At 52.6% G+C, this 18,513-nt stretch overlaps 1 protein-coding gene and 1 non-coding gene across 2 annotated transcripts in view; both read right to left on the bottom strand.

Moving 5' to 3' along the window:
- pex6 (peroxisomal biogenesis factor 6) overlaps positions 1–18,513 on the bottom strand; it is a 57,963-nt gene that overhangs the window by 19,036 nt on the left and 20,414 nt on the right. The window contains exons 9-12 of the mRNA XM_087976832.1: positions 15,063–15,139; positions 5,020–5,155; positions 3,328–3,533; positions 347–475 (exon numbers count right to left, since the gene is read on the bottom strand). Of these exons, the coding sequence (XP_087832958.1) occupies positions 347–475; positions 3,328–3,533; positions 5,020–5,155; positions 15,063–15,139 (548 nt within the window). The remainder of the gene's footprint in view (positions 1–346; positions 476–3,327; positions 3,534–5,019; positions 5,156–15,062; positions 15,140–18,513) is intronic.
- On the bottom strand, positions 1,645–1,936 carry LOC148151796 (Nuclear RNase P). The gene has a single exon (XR_015756366.1).

Below are 18,513 nucleotides of genomic sequence, written 5' to 3' on the forward strand. Positions count from 1 at the left end.
TAAACCGACACACTAACCCCAATGCTCCTCCAGTCCCAACCCAGGGTCACCATCACCTCCTCCCTTCCCCACTGCCATCACCCCCTTACTCCCCCTGCCATCGCCACCCCCTACCTTCAACCATTATTGGCCCCTCCCACCCCCAATGCTGTCTCCCCTCCCTTCCCCACTAACATGCCCCCTTCCCTGATCATCACCCCCCCACCATCAACCCCCCACATCACCCCCTATCCCCCATCCCCACCCCCCTCCAGCCCCTGGGGCCCAGAGGAAGACTGTGTGCGGGGGGCGGGGGGGGAAAGAGACCAATAAAGTGACTCTGTTTGCCCCCAGCCCTGCCCCCCACCCTCCTTTTGGATCGGTCTGTGAGGGCCATGAGGCCCCTTCCCCCTCTCTCTTTCCCTCTCTCCTACCTTCCCGCACGTTTTCCTCACTCTGTCCCACGTACATGTTGATCAGTTCGGGACCTTTCACACTGCAGTGACAAAGGGACAGACACGGTAAAGGGTCAGGGAGTGAAGGACAAGGGTGAAGGGGACAGCAATACATTATCTCATTTAACTCTCGTATTCAACATCAATGTTAGCTCTTGCTTCTCTCTCCACAGAGGCTGCCAAATGTGCTCAGTTACTGCAGCATTTTCAGATTTTAATTTAAATTTCCAGTTTCTGCAGTATGATGATATTCATTTTGGGATTAACACCAGGCAGGAAACCAGGATAATGATAGGCTCATACAATAAAAAGACTTCTCACAGCTCACCAGCTCTGCACTGCCACAACTAGTCGCAATCTACACGAGTGCCACTCTCCTGCACTGCCTGAAAGGGTATGGCCAGCTCACCCAGATTAGCATTGCTGCATTTTGATTTCTTCAGTCACATCAGAAATTGTTAGGGTCTCAACAGAGTTGGGAGCTTCAGTGAATGCCTCCTGGCTGCTCTGTCTCAATCTTCTCTTTCCCTCCTGGACTGGAGAACTGTGTCTGACTTTGCCTTTTTGCCAAGGGGCATGTTTATGAGATGTTACTGTACTGGAACAATTAATATCAAATTGAATTTATAGTCACTTCGTTACTGTATCTGTTATTCTCTTAAGTTTCCAATAAAGTTATTTCAAATTCATTTTTCTTTTGTTGCATTTTAATGACAGTGTTTAAATAAATTGTGTTTTGCTTCACATCAACTAGCTTGACCAGTTGCATTGCTCCTGGAACAGGCACTTCACATTTCCCAGTAAAATAAGAGAATGTTAGAGTCCAGGCTACCTTAAAATATTTTGAGGGGGTCTGGTCTGGTGCATAACATAGATTACATTTTTTAGATTAGATTAGATTACATTACAGTGTGGAAACAGGCCCTTCGGCCCAACAAGTCCACACCGACCCGCCGAAGCGCAACCCACCCATACCCCTACATTTACCCCTTACCTAACACTACGGGCAATTTAGCATGGCCAATTCACCTGACCCTGCACATCTTCGGACTGTGGGAGGAAACCGGAGCACCCGGAGGAAACCCACGCAGACACGGGGAGAACGTGCAAACTCCACACAGTCAGTCGCCTGAGGCGGGAATTGAACCCGGGTCTCAGGCGCTGTGAGGCAGCAGTGCTAACCACTGTGCCACCGCACCGCCCACAAAGTGTGGGGTGAGAGTAGTCTGAATTGGGTTGTGAGTCTTGTTTGACTCATCTCACACATTGAACTCACATGGCTAGCCATTCTGAGTAGAAGCTGCATCCACATCATCCAATTGTCTTGGAATTGCTTCTCCTGCTTTCTGCTACTGCCCAGACCAGATGCCTGGTGACTTCCTCACCTGAATCAGGTGACACCCTGCAAGGGTAGTGATTGGCTCTTGTCTCAGACCTTCCCCGAGGACATGAGGAGTGATAATACACTCAGCACGTGACCTCTAAAGTGAGCTTCACCCCACAAACATGTTATGTTCTTTACTATCAAAGCCACCCCTCCTCCTTTGCCATGCTATCTGCCTCTCTGAAACTCTCCCCCTGGAATTTTTATTTCCAAGACGAGAACAGAACATGCTGAAGAAGCTCGGGGACTCTAAGCTTGAGGTAGATGGGAGAGGTAGGGCTCTCTGTAACTGCAGTCACTGCACAATGCCAACCCTGCCATTTCTGTGCAAGTTTACATATAGAATTAGTTAATATTTTACACAGACAAAGTAATTTAATGGTAAGTTGTACTTTCCCAGCTGGGAGACAAAGGAAGAACATCTCACCCAGTACTGGAGGCTCAGAAGTTAAGGGGCAACTGTCCTCTTGTGCACTGACACAACATCTCCATCTAAAGCCGAGGTGCTTTCCTGGCCTGTGTGTCCCTTACTGACTCCAACCTGTTCACAGGCAGAAAAGACCAGGCCATTCACCCCTGCAGCCTCCTCCAGCATTTTGTAATTATAAAGTGAAAGGCAGGAGGTTCACAGGGGATTTGAGGGAAATGGTCTTTACCCAGAGGGTGGTGGGGTCTGGAATGCACTGCCTGAGAGGGGGGAGGGGAGGGGTTGAGGAGAGAAACCTCACTTCCTTTAAAGAGTACTTGGACAAACAGTTGAAATGTCATTCCATTCAAGTCTATAGGCCGAGTTGGGGGGTGGGGGGTGGGATGAGTGTAGATTGACAGGCTGTGCTATATGATTCAATAAGATTACAGCAGATTGGCAGATTGGTGGGGGGGTGTGGAGGGGATTGAAAGGTCACATTGGCAGGCAGGAAGGTAGCATTCTAGCCACAGACAGGTCACCTATGACCTTGCAAGGTTTGTGAAGGTTTGTAGCTCAGGTTGAGGTTTAGGGTGTAGGATTGCTCGCTGAGCTGTAGGTTTGATATCCAGATGTTTCATTACCTGGCTAGGTAACATCATCAGTGGCGACCTCCAAGTGAAGCGAAGCTGTTGTGTCCTGCTTTCTATTTATATCTTTCTCCTGGATGGGGTTCCTGGGGTTTGTGGTGATGTCATTTCCTGTTCGTTTTCTGAGGGGTTGATAGATAGTATCTAGATCTATGTGTTTGTTTATGGCGTTGTGGTTGGAGTGCCAGGCCTCTAGGAATTCTCTGGCATGTCTATAAGATATAAACAGAAAGCAGGAGAAAACAGCTTCGCTTCACTTGGAGGTCGCCACTGATGATGTTACCTAGCCAGGTAATGAAACGTCTGGATATCAAACCTACAGCTCAGCGAGCAAACCTACACCCTAAACCTATGACCTTATTAATTGCAGAAGTAAATTCTGTAAATAAACAAGCTGACATTGTTCCTGCAACCCTCCAGTGGAACATCAGGCGACTGGAAACTGGAGCTCACCTCAGGAAGGTCATTGCGCACTCAGTAGCGACAGCTTTAGCCAGCATGGTTTTGCCTGTCCCAGGGGGTCCGTACAGGAGGAGCCCGGTCCTGCGCAGGCCGAGAGTCAGCAGCTCAGGATGCTCCAGGGGGAGTTGCACTGTGTCCAGAATTTCACGCTTGACCTCTTGTAGACCTCCCACATCCTGCCACTTCACCGTGGGAATCTGGGGGCAAACAAGACAGCAGCCAATGAGAAACAGCAAACTCGGGGAATACGGGGAAATCAGCTCCTCTCTACTCCCTCATCCCAGCAGTCAGCAGGAAGGCCCTGACTGTACAGAATTCACCGATAGATTAGATTAGATTAGATTACATTACAGCGTGGAAACAGGCCCTTCGGCCCAACAAGTCCACACCGACCCGCCGAAGCGCAACCCACCCATGCCCCTACATTTACCCCTTACCTAACATTACGGGCAATTTAGCATGGCCAATTCACCTGACCTGCACATCTTTGGACTGTGGGAGGAAACCGGAGCACCCGGAGGAAACCCACGCAGACACGGGGAGAACGTGCAAACTCCACACAGTCAGTCGCCTGAGGCGGGAATTGAACCCGGGTCTCAGGCGCTGTGAGGCAGCAGTGCTAACCACTGTGCCACCTTGCCGCCCACAGAGATTCCCTCCTCTGTAGTTTCAGTCCTGCCACAGAAACCCAACTGGAAACAGGTTTCAGGCTGCGTAACTAGATGATACAGGTTCATGAGAATTCACCAGAGACATTAGGAGAAAGCCCAGCGGGTCATTGTGATCTGGAAAGCACATGCTGGAGGAGATTTAATAGTAACTTTCAACAGTTAGGGTATTGGAGGGGCTATGGAGAGAGTGCCTGGGGGGGAAGAGAAGGGGACTGATTGGACAAGAGTCTGACGAACAGTTCATGGGTCAAACATAAGAAATGGAATGGACAAACATGATCTTTTCATTCATGGGCTAGTCCAACATTTTTCTGCTCATTTATTACCCAGCGGGCAGCTAACAGTCAACCATATTGCTGTGGGCCTGGAGTCACGTGTAGGCCAGAGCAGCTGGAGAGCAGCTTCCCTCCCTCAAGGACGTTAGTGACCCAGATGGGTTTTTCCAACAATCAACAATGGATTCATCGTTGGACTCTGAATCTCTGATTGTAATTAAACTGAAATTCCACCATCGGCCAAGGCAGGATTAAACTGTGGTCCCCAAGAATATTACCTGGGTCTCCGGATTAGTGAGTGAGTGAGTGAAGGCAGCAATGTGTGTGCATGTGTCTTTATACATGTGGGTGTGTATGGGGAAGGGGGTGGGGACCGGGGAAGGGGGGGGGGGCATTTTTGTGGATGTGGTGCCAATCAAGCGGCTGCTTTCTCCTGGATGGTGTTGAGCTTCTTGAGTGTTGTTGGAGCTGCCACCATCCGGGGCAAGTGGGGAGTATTCCCTCCCACTCCTGACTTGTACCTTGTAGATGGTGGACAGGCTTTGGGGAGTCAGGAGGGGAGTTACTCACCGCAGTATTCTTGAAAGAGTATTCAACATTGTCAGAGCGAGTGGAGGTGCAGAGAGTGGGTGGTGAGCTAGAGCTGGGTGTAGTCTGTATGGACGGGGACTCTGATGTTAAGGCAATGTCTAGTTGCCCAGTGCAAACCCACAGTTCACCTCAGATTCTGGACAAACCTTTGGAGCTCCGATCGCCTGGGACAGCTCCGTCTGCAGCTGATCTAAGGCACTCTGGAAATCCTCCCATAGAATCGTCACTCCCGCCATGCATAAATCCAACTCTCGCTCCATACTCAGGACAGCTCCTGGAAAACTGGAAATACAAGAGGGACACAGACATTCAATCTGGGCAGATTGCTTTTCATTGTTTCATGAGATGTGGTGTCGCTGACCAGAATATAGGGCCCATCCCTAACTGCACTGAAACTGACTGGCTCAGAGTTGACAACGTTCCCGTGGGTCTGAAGTCACATGTATGTCAGACCAGGGAAGGGTGACAGATTTCCTTCCCACTATGTAACCTCATAGCCCGGCATATCCCCCACTCAACTATTACCATCAAGCCAGGGGATCGACCCTGGTTCAATGGAGAGAGCAGGAGGGCATGGCAGGAGCAGCACCAGGCAGACCTGAAGATGAGGTGCCAACCTGGTAAAGCCACCAAGCAGGATTACTTGCGTGGCATACAGCATAAGCAGCAAGTGATAGACAGAGCTAAGAGATCAGATCTAAGCTCTGCAATCCTGCTACTTCCAGGTATGAATGGGGGTGGGCAGTTAAACAACTCACTGGAGGGGGTTCCACAAATATCCCCCTCCTCAGTGATGGAGGAGCCCAGCACATCAGGCGAAGGAGAAGGCTGAAACTTTCACAGCAATCTGAGTAGATGATCCATCTCAGCCTCCTCCAGTGGTCCCCAGCGTCACAGATAAAGTCATCGAGATGTACAGCACAGAAACAGACCCTTCGGTCCAACTTGTCCATGCCAACCAGATATCCAAACCCAATCTTGACCCACCTGCCAGCACCCAGCCCATATCCCTCCAAACCTTCCTATTCAGATACCCATCCAGATGCCTTTTAAATGTTGCAATTGTACCAGCCTTCACCACATCCTCTGGCAGCACATTCCATACACGTACTACCCCCTCTTGTGTGAAAATGTTTCCCCTTAGGTCTCTTTTATATCTTTCCTCTCTCACCCTAAACTCATGCCCTCTAGTTCAGGACTTCCCCACCCCAGGGAAAAGACTTGGTCTATTTATCCTATCCATGCCCCTCATGGTTTTATAAACCTCTATAAGGTCATCCCTCAGCCTCCGACGCTCCAAGGAAAATAGCCCCAGCTTATTCAGCCTCTCCCTGTAGTTCAAACCTTCCAACCCTGGCAACATCCTTGTAAATCTTTCCTGAACCCTTCCAAGTTTCACAACATCTTTCTGATAAGGAGACCAGACTTTCACACAAAATTCCAATAGTGGCCTAACCAATGTCCTGTACAGCCACAACATGACCTCCCAACTCCTGTACTCAATACTCTGACCAATAAAGGAAAGTATACCAAACACCTTCTTCACTCTCTTATCTACCTGCAACGCCACTTTCAAGGAACCAGTTTCCAGCCAATTCCCTTCACTCAGTGATATTAAGAAAGGGTTGGAGACACTGGATACTGTAAAGGCAATGGGCCCTGACAACATTCCAGCAATAGGGCTGAAGACGTGTGCTCCAGAACTTGCCGCTCCCCGAGCCAAGCTGTTCCAGTACAGTTACAACACCGACATCTACCCGACAATGTGGGACATTGCCCAGGTGTGTCCTCTATATAAAAAGCAGGACAGATCCAACCCGGCCAATTACTGCCCCATCAGTCTCCCCTCGATCCTCAGTAACGTGATGGAAGGGGTCAGTAACAGCGCTATTAAGCAGCACCCGCTCAGCAATAACCTGCTCAGTGACACCCAGTTTGGGTCCCCCAGGGTCACTCAGCTCCTGACCTCACTCCAGCCTTGGGTCAAACATGGACAAAAGAGCTGGATTCCAGAGGGGAGGGGAGGGGAGAGGGACAGCCCTTGATATGAAGGAGCCCGGGCAAAATTGCAATCAATGGGTATTGGGGGCAAACTCTCTGCTGGTTAGTCATACCTGGCACAGAGGAAGATGGTTGGAGTTGTTGGAGGGTCAGTCATCTCAGCTCCAGGACACCTCTGCAGGAGTCCCTCAGGGGAGTGTCCTAGGCCCAACCATCTTCAGTTGCTTCATCAACAACCTTCCCTCCACCACAAGGTCAGACGCGGGGATGTTTACTGATGATTACACAATGTTCAGCACCATTTGCGATTCCTCAGATACTGAAGCAGTCCATGTTCAAATAAAACAAGATCTAGACAATCTCCAGGCTTGGGCTGATAAGTGGCAAGTAACATTCATGCCACACAGAAGCCAGGCTATGACATTCTCCGCTAAGAGAGAATTTAACTACAGCCCCTTGACATTCAATGGTGTTGCCATCACTGAATCCCCCACGAGCAACATCCCACAGGTTATCATTGACCAGAAAGTCAACTGAAATCTCCACATAAACACAGTGGCTCCAAGGGCAGGGAATACTGCGGTGAGTAACTCCCCTCCTGACTCCCCAAAGCCTGTCCACCATCGACAAGGTACAAGTCAGGAGTGGGAGGGAATCTCCCCACTTGCCCGGATGGGGACAGCTTCAACAACACTCAGGAAGCTCAACACCATCCAGGAGAAAGCAGCCACTTGATTGGCACCACATCCACAAACACTCACTCCCTCCCTCCCCCACTGACGCTCAGTAACAGCAGTGGGTACCATCCCCTCCCTCCCCCACTGACGCTCAGTAACAGCAGTGTGTACCGTCCCCTCCCTCCCCCCACTGACGCTCAGTAGCAGCAGTGTGTACCGTCCCCTCCCTCCCCACACCGACGCTCAGTAACAGCAGTGTGTACCATCCCCTCCCTCCCCCCCACCGACGCTCAGTAACAGCAGTGTGTACCATCCCCTCCCTCCCCCCCACCGACGCTCAGTAACAGCAGTGTGTACCATCCCCTCCCTCCCCCACCGACGCTCAGTAGCAACAGTGTGGACAGAGGAAAGACACGGGTGAGGAGGATTTCGTTCAGTTAACCTCTTTCCCTCTCCCCCCTCCACCTACCCTGAAAATGCTGACACTCTCTCTCTTTTCCCTGAAGGTTCTCTCTCTCTCTCCCCCCACTCCCTCTCTCTTCCCCCCCAACTCCCTCTCTCCCCCCTGAAGGTGCTGATCCTCTCTCTCTCTCTCTCCCCTGAAGGTGCTGATCCCCTCTCTCTCTCCCCTGAAGGTGCTGATCCTCTCTCTCTCTCTCTCTCTCCCCTGAAGGTGCTGATCCCCTCTCCCCTGAAGGTGCTGATCCTCTCTCTCTCTGTCTCTCCCCCCTAAAGGTGCTGATCCTCTCTCTCTCTCTCTCTCTCTCTCCCCTGAAGGTGCTGATTCTCTCCCTCTCTCTCTCCCCTGAAGGTGCTGATCTTCTCTCTCTCTCTCTCTCCCCTGAAGGTGCTGATCCCCTCTCTCTCTCTCTCTCGCTCCCCTGAAGGTGCTGATCCCCTCTCTCTCTCTCCCCTGAAGGTGCTGATCCCCTCTCTCTCTCCCCTGAAGGTGCTGATCCTCTCTCTCTCTCTCTCCCCTGAAGGTGCTGAACCTCTCTCTCTCTCTCGCCTGAAGGTGCTGATCCCCCTCTCTCTCTCTCTCTCTCTCTCTCTCTCGCCTGAAGGTGCTGATCCCCCTCTCTCTCTCTCTCCCCCCTGAAGGTGCTGATCCCCGCCCTCTCTCTCTCTCTCACTCTCTCTCCACCCCCTGAAGGTGCTGATCCTCTCTCTCTCTCTCTCTCCCGGCTGAAGGTGCTGAACCTCTCTCTCTCTCTCGCCTGAAGGTGCTGATCCCCCTCTCTCTCTCCCCTGAAGGTGCTGATCCCCCCCTCTCTCTCTCTCGCTCCCCCCTGAGGGTGCTGATCCTCTCTCTCTCTCTCTCTCTCTCTCCCCGCTGAAGGTGCTGATCCTCTCTCTCTCTCTCTCCCCGCTGAAGGTGCTGATCCTCTCTCTCTCTCTCTCCCCTGATGGTGCTGATCCGTCTCTCTCTCTCTCCCCTGAAGGTGCTGATCCCTCTCTCTCTCTCCCCTGAAGGTGCTGATCTTTCTCTCTCTCCCCTGAAGGTGCTGATCCTCTCTCTCTCTCTCTCGCCTGAAGGTGCTGATCCCCCACTCTCTCTCTCTCTCTCTCTCCCCGCTGAAGGTGCTGTTCCACTCTCTCTCTCTCCCCCCTCTGAAGGTGCTGATCGCTCTCTCTCTCTCTCTATATCTCTCTCCCCTGAAGGTGCTGATCCCTCTCTCTCTCTCTCCCCTGAAGGTGCTGATCCCTCTCTCTCTCTCTCCCCTGAAGGTGCTGATCCCCTCTCTCTCTCCCCCCTGAAGGTGCTGATCCCTCTCTCTCTCTCCCCCCTGAAGGTGCTGATCCCTCTCTCTCTCTCTGTCCCCTGAAGGTGCTGATCGCCCCTCTCTCTCTCCCCTGAAAGTGCTGATCCCCTCTCTCTCTCTCCCCCCTCTGAAGGTGCTGATCCCTCTCTCTCTCTCTCTATCTCTCTCCCCTGAAGGTGCTGATCCTCTCTCTCTCTCCCCTGAAGGTGCTGATCCCTCTCTCTCTCCCCTGAAGGTGCTGATCCCTCTCTCTCTCTCTCCCCTGAAGGTGCTGATCCCTCTCTCTCTCACTCCCCCCTGAAGATGCTGATCCCTCTGTCTCTCTCTCTCTCTCCCCTGAAGGTGCTGAACCTCTCTCTCTCCCTCGCCTGAAGGTGCTGATCCCCCTCTCTCTCTCTCTCCCCTGAAGGTGCTGATTCTCTCCCTCTCTCTCTCCCCTGAAGGTGCTGATCCCTCTCTCTCTCTCCCCCCTGAAGGTGCTGATCCCTCTCTCTCTCCCCTGAAGGTGCTGATCCCTCTCTCTCTCTCTCCCCTGAAGGTGCTGATCCCTCTCTCTCTCACTCCCCCCTGAAGATGCTGATCCCTCTCTCTCTCTCTCCCCTGAAGGTGCTGATCCCTCTCTCTCTCTCTCCCCTGAAGGTGCTGATCCCCTCTCTCTCTCCCCCCTGAAGGTGCTGATCCCTCTCTCTCTCTCCCCCCTGAAGGTGCTGATCCCTCTCTCTCTCTCTCCCCTGAAGGTGCTGATCCCTCTCTCTCTCTCTCCCCTGAAGGTGCTGATCCCTCTCTCTCTCTCCCCCCTGAAGGTGCTGATCCCTCTCTCTCTCTGTCCCCTGAAGGTGCTGATCACCCCTCTCTGTCTCCCCTGAAAGTGCTGTTCCCCTCTCTCTCTCTCCCCGCTCTGAAGGTGCTGATCCTCTCTCTCTCTCTCTCCCCTGAAGGTGCTGATCCCTCTCTCTCTCTCTCTCCCCTGAAGGTGCTGATTCTCTCCCTCTCTCTCTCCCCTGAAGGTGCTGATCCCTCTCTCTCTCTCCCCCCTGAAGGTGCTGATCCCTCTCCCTCTCCCCTGAAGGTGCTGATCCCTCTCTCTCTCTCTCCCCTGAAGGTGCTGATCCCTCTCTCTCTCACTCCCCCCTGAAGATGCTGATCCATCTGTCTCTCTCTCTCTCTCTCTCCCCTGAAGGTGCTGAACCTCTCTCTCTCCTGAAGGTGCTGATCCCCCCCTCTCTCTCTCTCTCTCCCCTGAAGGTGCTGATCCCCCCCTCTCTCTCTCTCTCCCCTGAAGGTGCTGATCCCCCCCTCTCTCTCTCTCTCTCTCCCCTGAAGGTGCTGATCCCTCTCTCTCTCTCTCTCTCTCCCCTGAAGGTGCTGATCCCCCCCTCTCTCTCTCTCTCTCCCCTGAAGGTGCTGATCCCCCCCTCTCTCTCTCTCTCTCCCCTGAAGGTGCTGATCCCCCCCTCTCTCTCTCTCTCTCCCCTGAAGGTGCTGATCCCCCCCTCTCTCTCTCTCTCTCCCCTGAAGGTGCTGATCCCTCTCTCTCTCTCTCTCTCTCTCCCCTGAAGGTGCTGATCCCCCCCTCTCTCTCTCTCTCACTCTCTCCCACCAGCTGAAGGTGCTGATCCTCTCCCTCTCTCTCTCTCTCCCCGCTGAAGGTGCTGATCCTCTCTCTCTCTCTCTCTCCCCTGATGGTGCTGATCCCCTCTCTCTCTACCCCCTGAAGGTGCTGATCCCTCTCTCTCTCTCCCCCCTGAAGGTGCTGATCCCTCTCTCTCTCTCCCCCCTGAAGGTGCTGATCCCTCTCTCTCTCTCTCCCCTGAAGGTGCTGATCCCTCTCTCTCTCTCCCCCCTGAAGGTGCTGATCCCTCTCTCTCTCTCTGTCCCCTGAAGGTGCTGATCGCCCCTCTCTCTCTCCCCTGAAAGTGCTGTTCCCCTCTCTCTCTCTCCCCCCTCTGAAGGTGCTGATCCCTCTCTCTCTCTCCCCTGAAGGTGCTGATCCTCTCTCTCTCTCTCTCTCCCCTGAAGGTGCTGATCCCTCTCTCTCTCTCTCCCCTGAAGGTGCTGATCCCTCTCTCTCTCTCTCCCCTGAAGGTGCTGATCCCCTCTCTCTCTCCCCCCTGAAGGTGCTGATCCCTCTCTCTCTCTCCCCCCTGAAGGTGCTGATCCCTCTCTCTCTCTCTCTCCCCTGAAGGTGCTGATCCCTCTCTCTCTCTCTCCCCTGAAGGTGCTGATCCCCTCTCTCTCTCCCCCCTGAAGGTGCTGATCCCTCTCTCTCTCTCCCCCCTGAAGGTGCTGATCCCTCTCTCTCTCTCTCCCCTGAAGGTGCTGATCCCCTCTCTCTCTCTCTCTCCCCTGAAGGTGCTGACCCTCTCTCTCTCTCTCCCCTGAAGGTGCTGATCCCTCTCTCTCTCTCTCTCTCCCCCCTGAAGATGCTGATCCCTCTGTCTCTCTCTCCCCCCTGAAGGTGTGCTGACCCTCTCTCTCTCTCTCCCCTGAAGGTGCTGATCTTCTCTCTCTCTCCCCTGAAGGTGTGCTGACCCTCTCTCTCTCTCTCTCCCCTGAAGGTGCTGATTCCTCTCTCTCTCTCTCCCCTGAAGGTGCTGATCCCTCTCTCTCTCTCTCCCCCCTGAAGGTGCTGATCCCTCTCTCTCTCTCTCCCCTGAAGGTGCTGATCCCTCTCTCTCTCTCTCCCCTGAAGGTGCTGATCTCTCTCTCTCTCTCTCCCCCCCCTGAAGGTGCTGATCCTCTCTCTCTCTCTCCCCTGAAGATGCTGATCCCTCTGTCTCTCTCTCTCTCTCTCCCCTGAAGGTGCTGATCCCTCTCTCTCTCTCTCCCCCCTGAAGGTGCTGATCCCTCTCTCTCTCTCCCCTGAAGGTGCTGATCCCTCTCTCTCTCTCCCCTGAAGGTGCTGATCCCTCTCTCTCTCTCCCCTGAAGGTGCTGATCCCTCTCTCTCTCTCTCTCTCTCCCATGAAGGTGCTGATCCCTCCCTCTCTCTCTCTCTCTCTCTCTCCCCCCTGAAGGTGCTGATCTCTCTCTCTCTCTCTCACTCCCCCCTGAAGGTGCTGATCCCTCTCTCTCTCCACCCGAAGGTGCTGATCCCTCTCTCTCTCTCCCCTGAAGGTGCTGATCCCTCTCTCTCTCTCTCCCCTGAAGGTGCTGATCTCTCTCTCTCTCTCTCTCTCCCCCCTGAAGGTGCTGATCCCTCTCTCTCTCTCCCCCCTCCGAAGGTGCTGATCCCCCCTCTCTCTCTCCCCTGAAAGTGCTGATCCCCTCTCTCTCTCCCCCCTCTGAAGGTGCTGATCCCCCCCTCTCTCTCTCTCTCTCTCTCCTCTGAAGGTGCTGATCCCTCTCTCTCTCTCTCCCCTGAAGGTGCTGATCCCCTATCTCTCTCTCTCTCCCCTGAAGGTGCTGATCCCTCCCTCTCTCTCTCTCTCTCTCGCCTGAAGGTGCTGATCCCTCTGTCTCTCTCTCTCTCTCTCTCGCCTGAAGGTGCTGATCCCTCTGTCTCTCTCTCTCTCTCTCTCTCTCCCTCCCCTGAAGGTGTGCTGACCCTCTCTCCCTCTCTCTCTCCCCTGAAGGTGCTGATCCTCTCTCTCTCTCTCTCTCCCCTGAAGGTGCTGATCCTCTCTCTCTCTCTCCCCTGAAGGTGCTGATCCCCCGCCCCCTCTCTCTCTCTCTCCCCTGAAGGTGCGGATCTCTCTCTCTCTCCCCAAAAGGTGCTGATCCTCTCTCTCTCTCTCTCTCTCCCCTAAGGTGCTGATCCCTCTCTCTCTCTCTCCCCTGAAGGTGCTGATCCCTCTCTCTCTCTCTCTCTCCCCTGAAGGTGCTGATCCCCTCTCTCTCCTCCCCCTGAAGGTGCTGATCCCTCTCTCTCTCTCCTCCCCCTGAAGGTGCTGATCCCTCTCTCTCTCTCCTCCCCCTGAAGGTGCTGATCCCTCTCTCTCTCTCCTCCCCCTGAAGGTGCTGATCCCTCTCTCTCTCTCTCCCCTGAAGGTGCTGATCCCCTCTCTCTCTCTCCCCCCACTGAAGGTACTGATCCCCTCTCTCTCCCCTGAAGGTGCTGATCCCTCTCTCTCTCTCTCCCCTGAAGGTGCTCATCCTCTCTCTCTCTCCCCTGAAGGTGCTGATCCCCCCCCCCCCTCTCTCTCTCTCCCCTGAAGGTGCTGATCCGTCTCTCTCTCTCCCCCCCAAAGGTGCTGATCCTCTCTCTCTCTCTCCCCTGAAGGTGCTGATCCCTCTGTCTCTCTCTCTCTCTCTCTCCCCTGAAGGTGCTGATCCCTCTCTCTCTCCCCCCCCCGAAGGTGCTGATCCCCCTCTCTCTCTCCCCTGAAGGTGCTGATCCCCTCTCTCTCTCCCCTGAAGGTGCTGATCCCTCTCTCTCTCTCTCTCCCCTGAAGGTGTTGATCCCTCTCTCTCTCTCTCCCCTGAAGGTGCTGATCCCTCTCTCTCTCTCCTGAAGGTGCTGATCCCTCTCTCTCTCTCCCTGAAGGTGATGAACCCCTCTCTCTCTCCCCCCGAAGGTGCTGATCCCTCTCTCTCTCTCTCTCTCCCCTGAAGGTGCTGATCCCTCTCTCTCTCACTCCCACTGAAGGTGCTGATCGCACCCCCCCCTCTCTCTCTCCCCCCTGAAGGTGCTGATCCTCTCTCTCTCTCTCCCCTGAAGGTACGGATCCCTCTCTTTCTCTCTCCCCTGAAGGTGCTGATCCCTCTCTCTCTCTCTCCCTTGAAGGTGCTGATGCCCCCCCTCTCTCTCTCCCCTGAAGGTGCTGATCCCTCTCTCTCTCTCTCTCCCCTGAAGGTGCTGATCCCTCTCTCTCTCTCTCTCTCCCATGAAGGTGCTGATCCCCCCTCTCTCTCCCCTGAAGGTGCTGATCCTCTCTGTCTCTCTCCCCTGAAGGTGCTGATCCTCTCTCTCTCTCTCTCCCCCCTGAAGGTGCTGATCCCTCTCTCTCTCTCCCCTGAAGGTGCTGATCCCTCTCTCTCTCTCTCCCCTGAAGGTGCTGATCCCTCTCTCTCTCTCTCTCACCCCTGAAGGTGCTGATCCTCTCTCTCTCTCTCCCCCCTGAAGGTGCTGATCCCCTCTCTCTCTCTCTCCCCTGAAGGTGCTGATCCCTCTCTTTCCCTCTCTCTCTCTCTCCCCTGAAGGTGCTGATCCCTCTCTCTCTCTCTCTCTCTCTCTCCCCCCTGAAGGTGCTGATCCCCTCTCTCTCTCCCCTGAAGGTGCTGATCCCTCTCTTTCTCTCTCCCCTGAAGGTGCTGATCCCTCTCTCTCTCTCTCTCCCCTGAAGGTGCTGATCCCTCTCTCTCTCTCTCCCCCGAAGGTGCTGATCCCCCCTCTCTCTCTCTCCCCTGAAGGTGCTGATCCCCTCTCTCTCTCTCCGCCCTGAAGGTGCTGATCCCCTCTCTCTCTCCCCTGAAGGTGCTGATCCCCTCTCTCTCTCCCCTGAAGGTGCTGATCCCCTCTCCCTCTCTCTCTCTCTTCCCCTCCGAAGGTGCTGATCCCTGCTCCTCTCTTTCCCTCCCCTCCTGAAGGTGCTCATTCTTTCTCTCTCTCTCCCTCCCTCCCCCGAAGGCGCTGACTCTCTTGCGCTCTCTCTCTCTCTCCTCGGAAGATAATCATACCCTCAGGTCCCATCTGGGCATCACTTTCAGTATCAGCCTTGATCGTATTAAATGGGGGAGCAGGTCGAGGGGCTGAATGGCCTCCTGCTGCTCCTTGTTGCTGTGCAATGACAGAACGAGGGGTACTTACCAGCTATTCCTTAAGCGGCTGCAGGCTGCATGGCTAGCATGGCTCAGTAATGCACACAGGTCACTCAGCTGATAACCCTGGGAACAAACACAGCAGCGTCACAGTACACTGTCAGGGTACAAACACCCAGCTCAGTAACATACCTCGAGCCCAGTCATCACCCAGTCCAGGGGGATTGACCCTCTCGCTTCCATCTTCCTTCCTCCCTACCTATCCACTTCACTCTCCTCTCTGACCTATCACCTTCTTCCCCCACCTCCATCTACTTATTGCATTTCCAGCTACCTTCCCCACCCAGCCCCCATTCCCTCCCATTTATCTCTCAGCACCCTCAGCCCACAAGCCTCATTCCTGACGAAGAGCTGATGTCCAAAATGTTGATTCTCCTGCTCCTCGGATGCTGCCTGTCTTGCTGTGCTTTTCCAGCACCACACTCCTGACAATGATCCAATCCAGCCTGCATGCACTTCTCAAAGGCACATCACTCCTGATGAGCTGAATTAACTTTTCAATCAAGTTGATGAAAGGAAAGCAGTAGATGTCACCTCTATGAGATTTAAAAAGTATTTGACCAAGTCCAATGTAAAATGATGATGACAACATTGAGGCTTGTAGACGAGGAAGGTTAGTGCTCAAATACACTATCGCTAAGATCAGAAAAAAAAAGTCAAGTTGGTCAGATATTCAGATTGGAGAGTGGTCGAAGGTGGATCTCCCCAAGTACCAGAGCTAAATCCATTACTAAGTCACTGAATGGTTTGGAAATTGGAATACAGAGAGTTTTCAATACTTGCTGAACATTACTAAACTTGGAAGACTGGCAAACAGCAAAATGTGATGCAAAGCAATGGGAACAGGACAGAGATAGCTCAGTAGAATAAGCAGACAAGTGAATGAATTGACTATGGGGAGGTGGGTACTGGCACGTTTCCGTGAAGTACTGACCCTCGGAGATCAAAGCGTCCTGGCAGAGATGAATGAGCAAGCCACCTGGGAGCATACGTGCATCAGTCTTTGAAGGAGACAGGTCATATCAAGAGATGGTTTACAAAGAGTATGGGTCTCAGGCTTATGATTACAGGCACTGGACACAATAGTAGGAAAGCAATGTTTGGATTGTGCTTGAAGTAGAGATTAATGGATTTCTAAATATCAAGGAGGTGAAGGGAAATCGGGATGGGGTGTGTAAAAGGCATCAGAGTGTTTGATCAGCCCTAACTGCATTGCATGGGAGATGGACCGAATGGCCTACTCCTGCTCCTATATTCATGGTGAGAAGATCAGAGAGGGACAAGGGTTCCGAGTGTACCTTCAGGGGTATTTCCCCCTGTAATTTGTTTTGACCAGTGAGAACGGAAGCATCCATCAGACTAGCTTCTTTGGAACAAGGCAGGCCGAGGGGACAGTGATCATTCTGTTCACCAGGTTTATGGAACAATTCAGAGCAAGAATCATTAACTCATGGAAGACCCACTTTGATGGAGTAAGGATGGACCAGGCCCATGGAAACTAAAATCAAACATCGACTGGTCTGACTGTACCTGGACAATAAGCTGCCTTCAAAGCGGGGATGGTTTGGACACAAGGTAGAGTCTGTCTCATGAGAAACACACAGCAAGCCAGGTCCAGAGATCCCTGAGCAAGACAGATAGGAAAGTGACGCTTGTGACAGGTGTCAGGTGGAAACCACATTCAGGAAGCAGGTCAGATCGGAAAGGTTCAGGGCAGGGGGGTGTGTGAGAAAGAAAATGAGAGAAGCAGAGTACTTATGCTAGACCATTACCAACTTTGGTCAGGCCCCGATCTGTTGTATCAATTTCTGCCAATCACATTTCAGGAAGATGTGAAGGTGATGACAGGATACAGAGGTGACTTATCAGAGTGGGCTTTTATCCAGGGCTTTTAGCAACAAGGCTAGGTTGGAGAATCAGTGACAGCACCTTCCAAACACACAACCACTTCCGTCGAGAAGGACAAGGGAAGCAGAAACATGCTAAACTAATTCAGCAGGGTGATGGGAACCTACATTGTAGTTCGAGTATACAGGAGGGTGAGAGTAGTGAGGTCAGAAATAAGGTTTCAAGGTGGCAAGAGGGCACCAGCAAGCAAGGTGAAGGTTTGGCGTATGTCTACTTCAACGCCAGGAGCAACTGGACTTGGGACTTCAATGTTGTGGCTATTTCGGAGACATGGTTAGAGCAGGGACAGGAATGGTTGTTGCAGGTTCCAAGATTTAGATGTTTCAGCAAGAACAGAGAAGATGGTAAAAGAGGGGGAGATGCGGCATTGTTAATCAAGGACAGTATTACGATGGCAGAAAGGACGTTTGAGGATTCATCTACTGAGGCAGCATGGGCTGAGGTTAGAAACAGGAAAGGAGAGGTCACCCTGTTGGGAGTTTTCTATAGGCCTCTGAATAGTTCCAGAGATGTAGAGGAAAGGATAGCAAAGATGATTCTCGATAGGAGTGAGAGTGACAGGGCAGTTGTTATGGGGACTTCAACTTTCCTAATATTGACTGGGAATACTATAGTTCAAGTACTTGAGATGGATCAGTTTTTGTCCAGGAGGATTCCCTGACACAGTACGTAAACAGGCCAACAAGGGGCGAGGCCACATTAAATTTGGTACCGGGTAATGATCAGGTGTTAGATTTGGAGTTAGGTGAGCACTTTGGTAACAGTGACCATAATTTGGTTACGTTTACCTCAGTAATGGAAAGCGACTGGTATATATTGCAGGGCAAGAGTTACAGCTGGGGGAAAGGCAATTACAATGTGATTAGGCAAGATTTAGGAGGCATGGGGTGGGGAAGGAAACTGCAGGTGATGGGCACAGTTGAAATGTGGAGCTTGTTCAAGAAACAGCTACTGCGTGTGCTTGCTAAGTATGTAACTGTCAGGCAGGGAGGTAGTGGTCGATCGAGGGGGCCATGGTTTACTGAGGAAGTTGAATCTTTTGTCAAGAGGAAGAAGGAGGCTTACGTTAGGATGAGCTGTGAAGGCTCAGTTAGGGCGCTTGAGGGTTACAAGGTAGCCAGGAAAGACCTAAAGAGAGAGCTCAGAAGAGCCAGGAGGGGACATGAGAAGTTGTTGACAGATAGGATCATGGAAAACCTTGAGGCTTTCTATAGGTATATTAGAAATAAAAGAATGACTAGAACAAGATTAGGGCCGATCAAGGATAATAGTGGGAAGTTGTGCGTGGAGTCCGAGGAAATAGGGAAATGCTAAATGAATATTTTTCCTCAGTATTCACACTGGAAAAAGACAATGTTGTTGAGGAGAATACTGAGGTACGGGCTATTAGACTAGATGGGATTGAGGTTTGCAAGGAGGTGGCGTTAGGCATTCTGTAAAGTATTTAAAAAAAAGATAAGTCTCTGGGCCAGATGGGATTTATCCTCGGATTCTCTGGGAAGCCAGGGAGAAGATTGCCGAGTCTTCGGCTT

Source organism: Chiloscyllium plagiosum, unplaced genomic scaffold, assembly GCF_037043375.1.
Source record: "Chiloscyllium plagiosum isolate Xiang-an unplaced genomic scaffold, Cpla_swu_hap1 HiC_scaffold_3, whole genome shotgun sequence".
NCBI lineage: Eukaryota > Metazoa > Chordata > Chondrichthyes > Orectolobiformes > Hemiscylliidae > Chiloscyllium > Chiloscyllium plagiosum.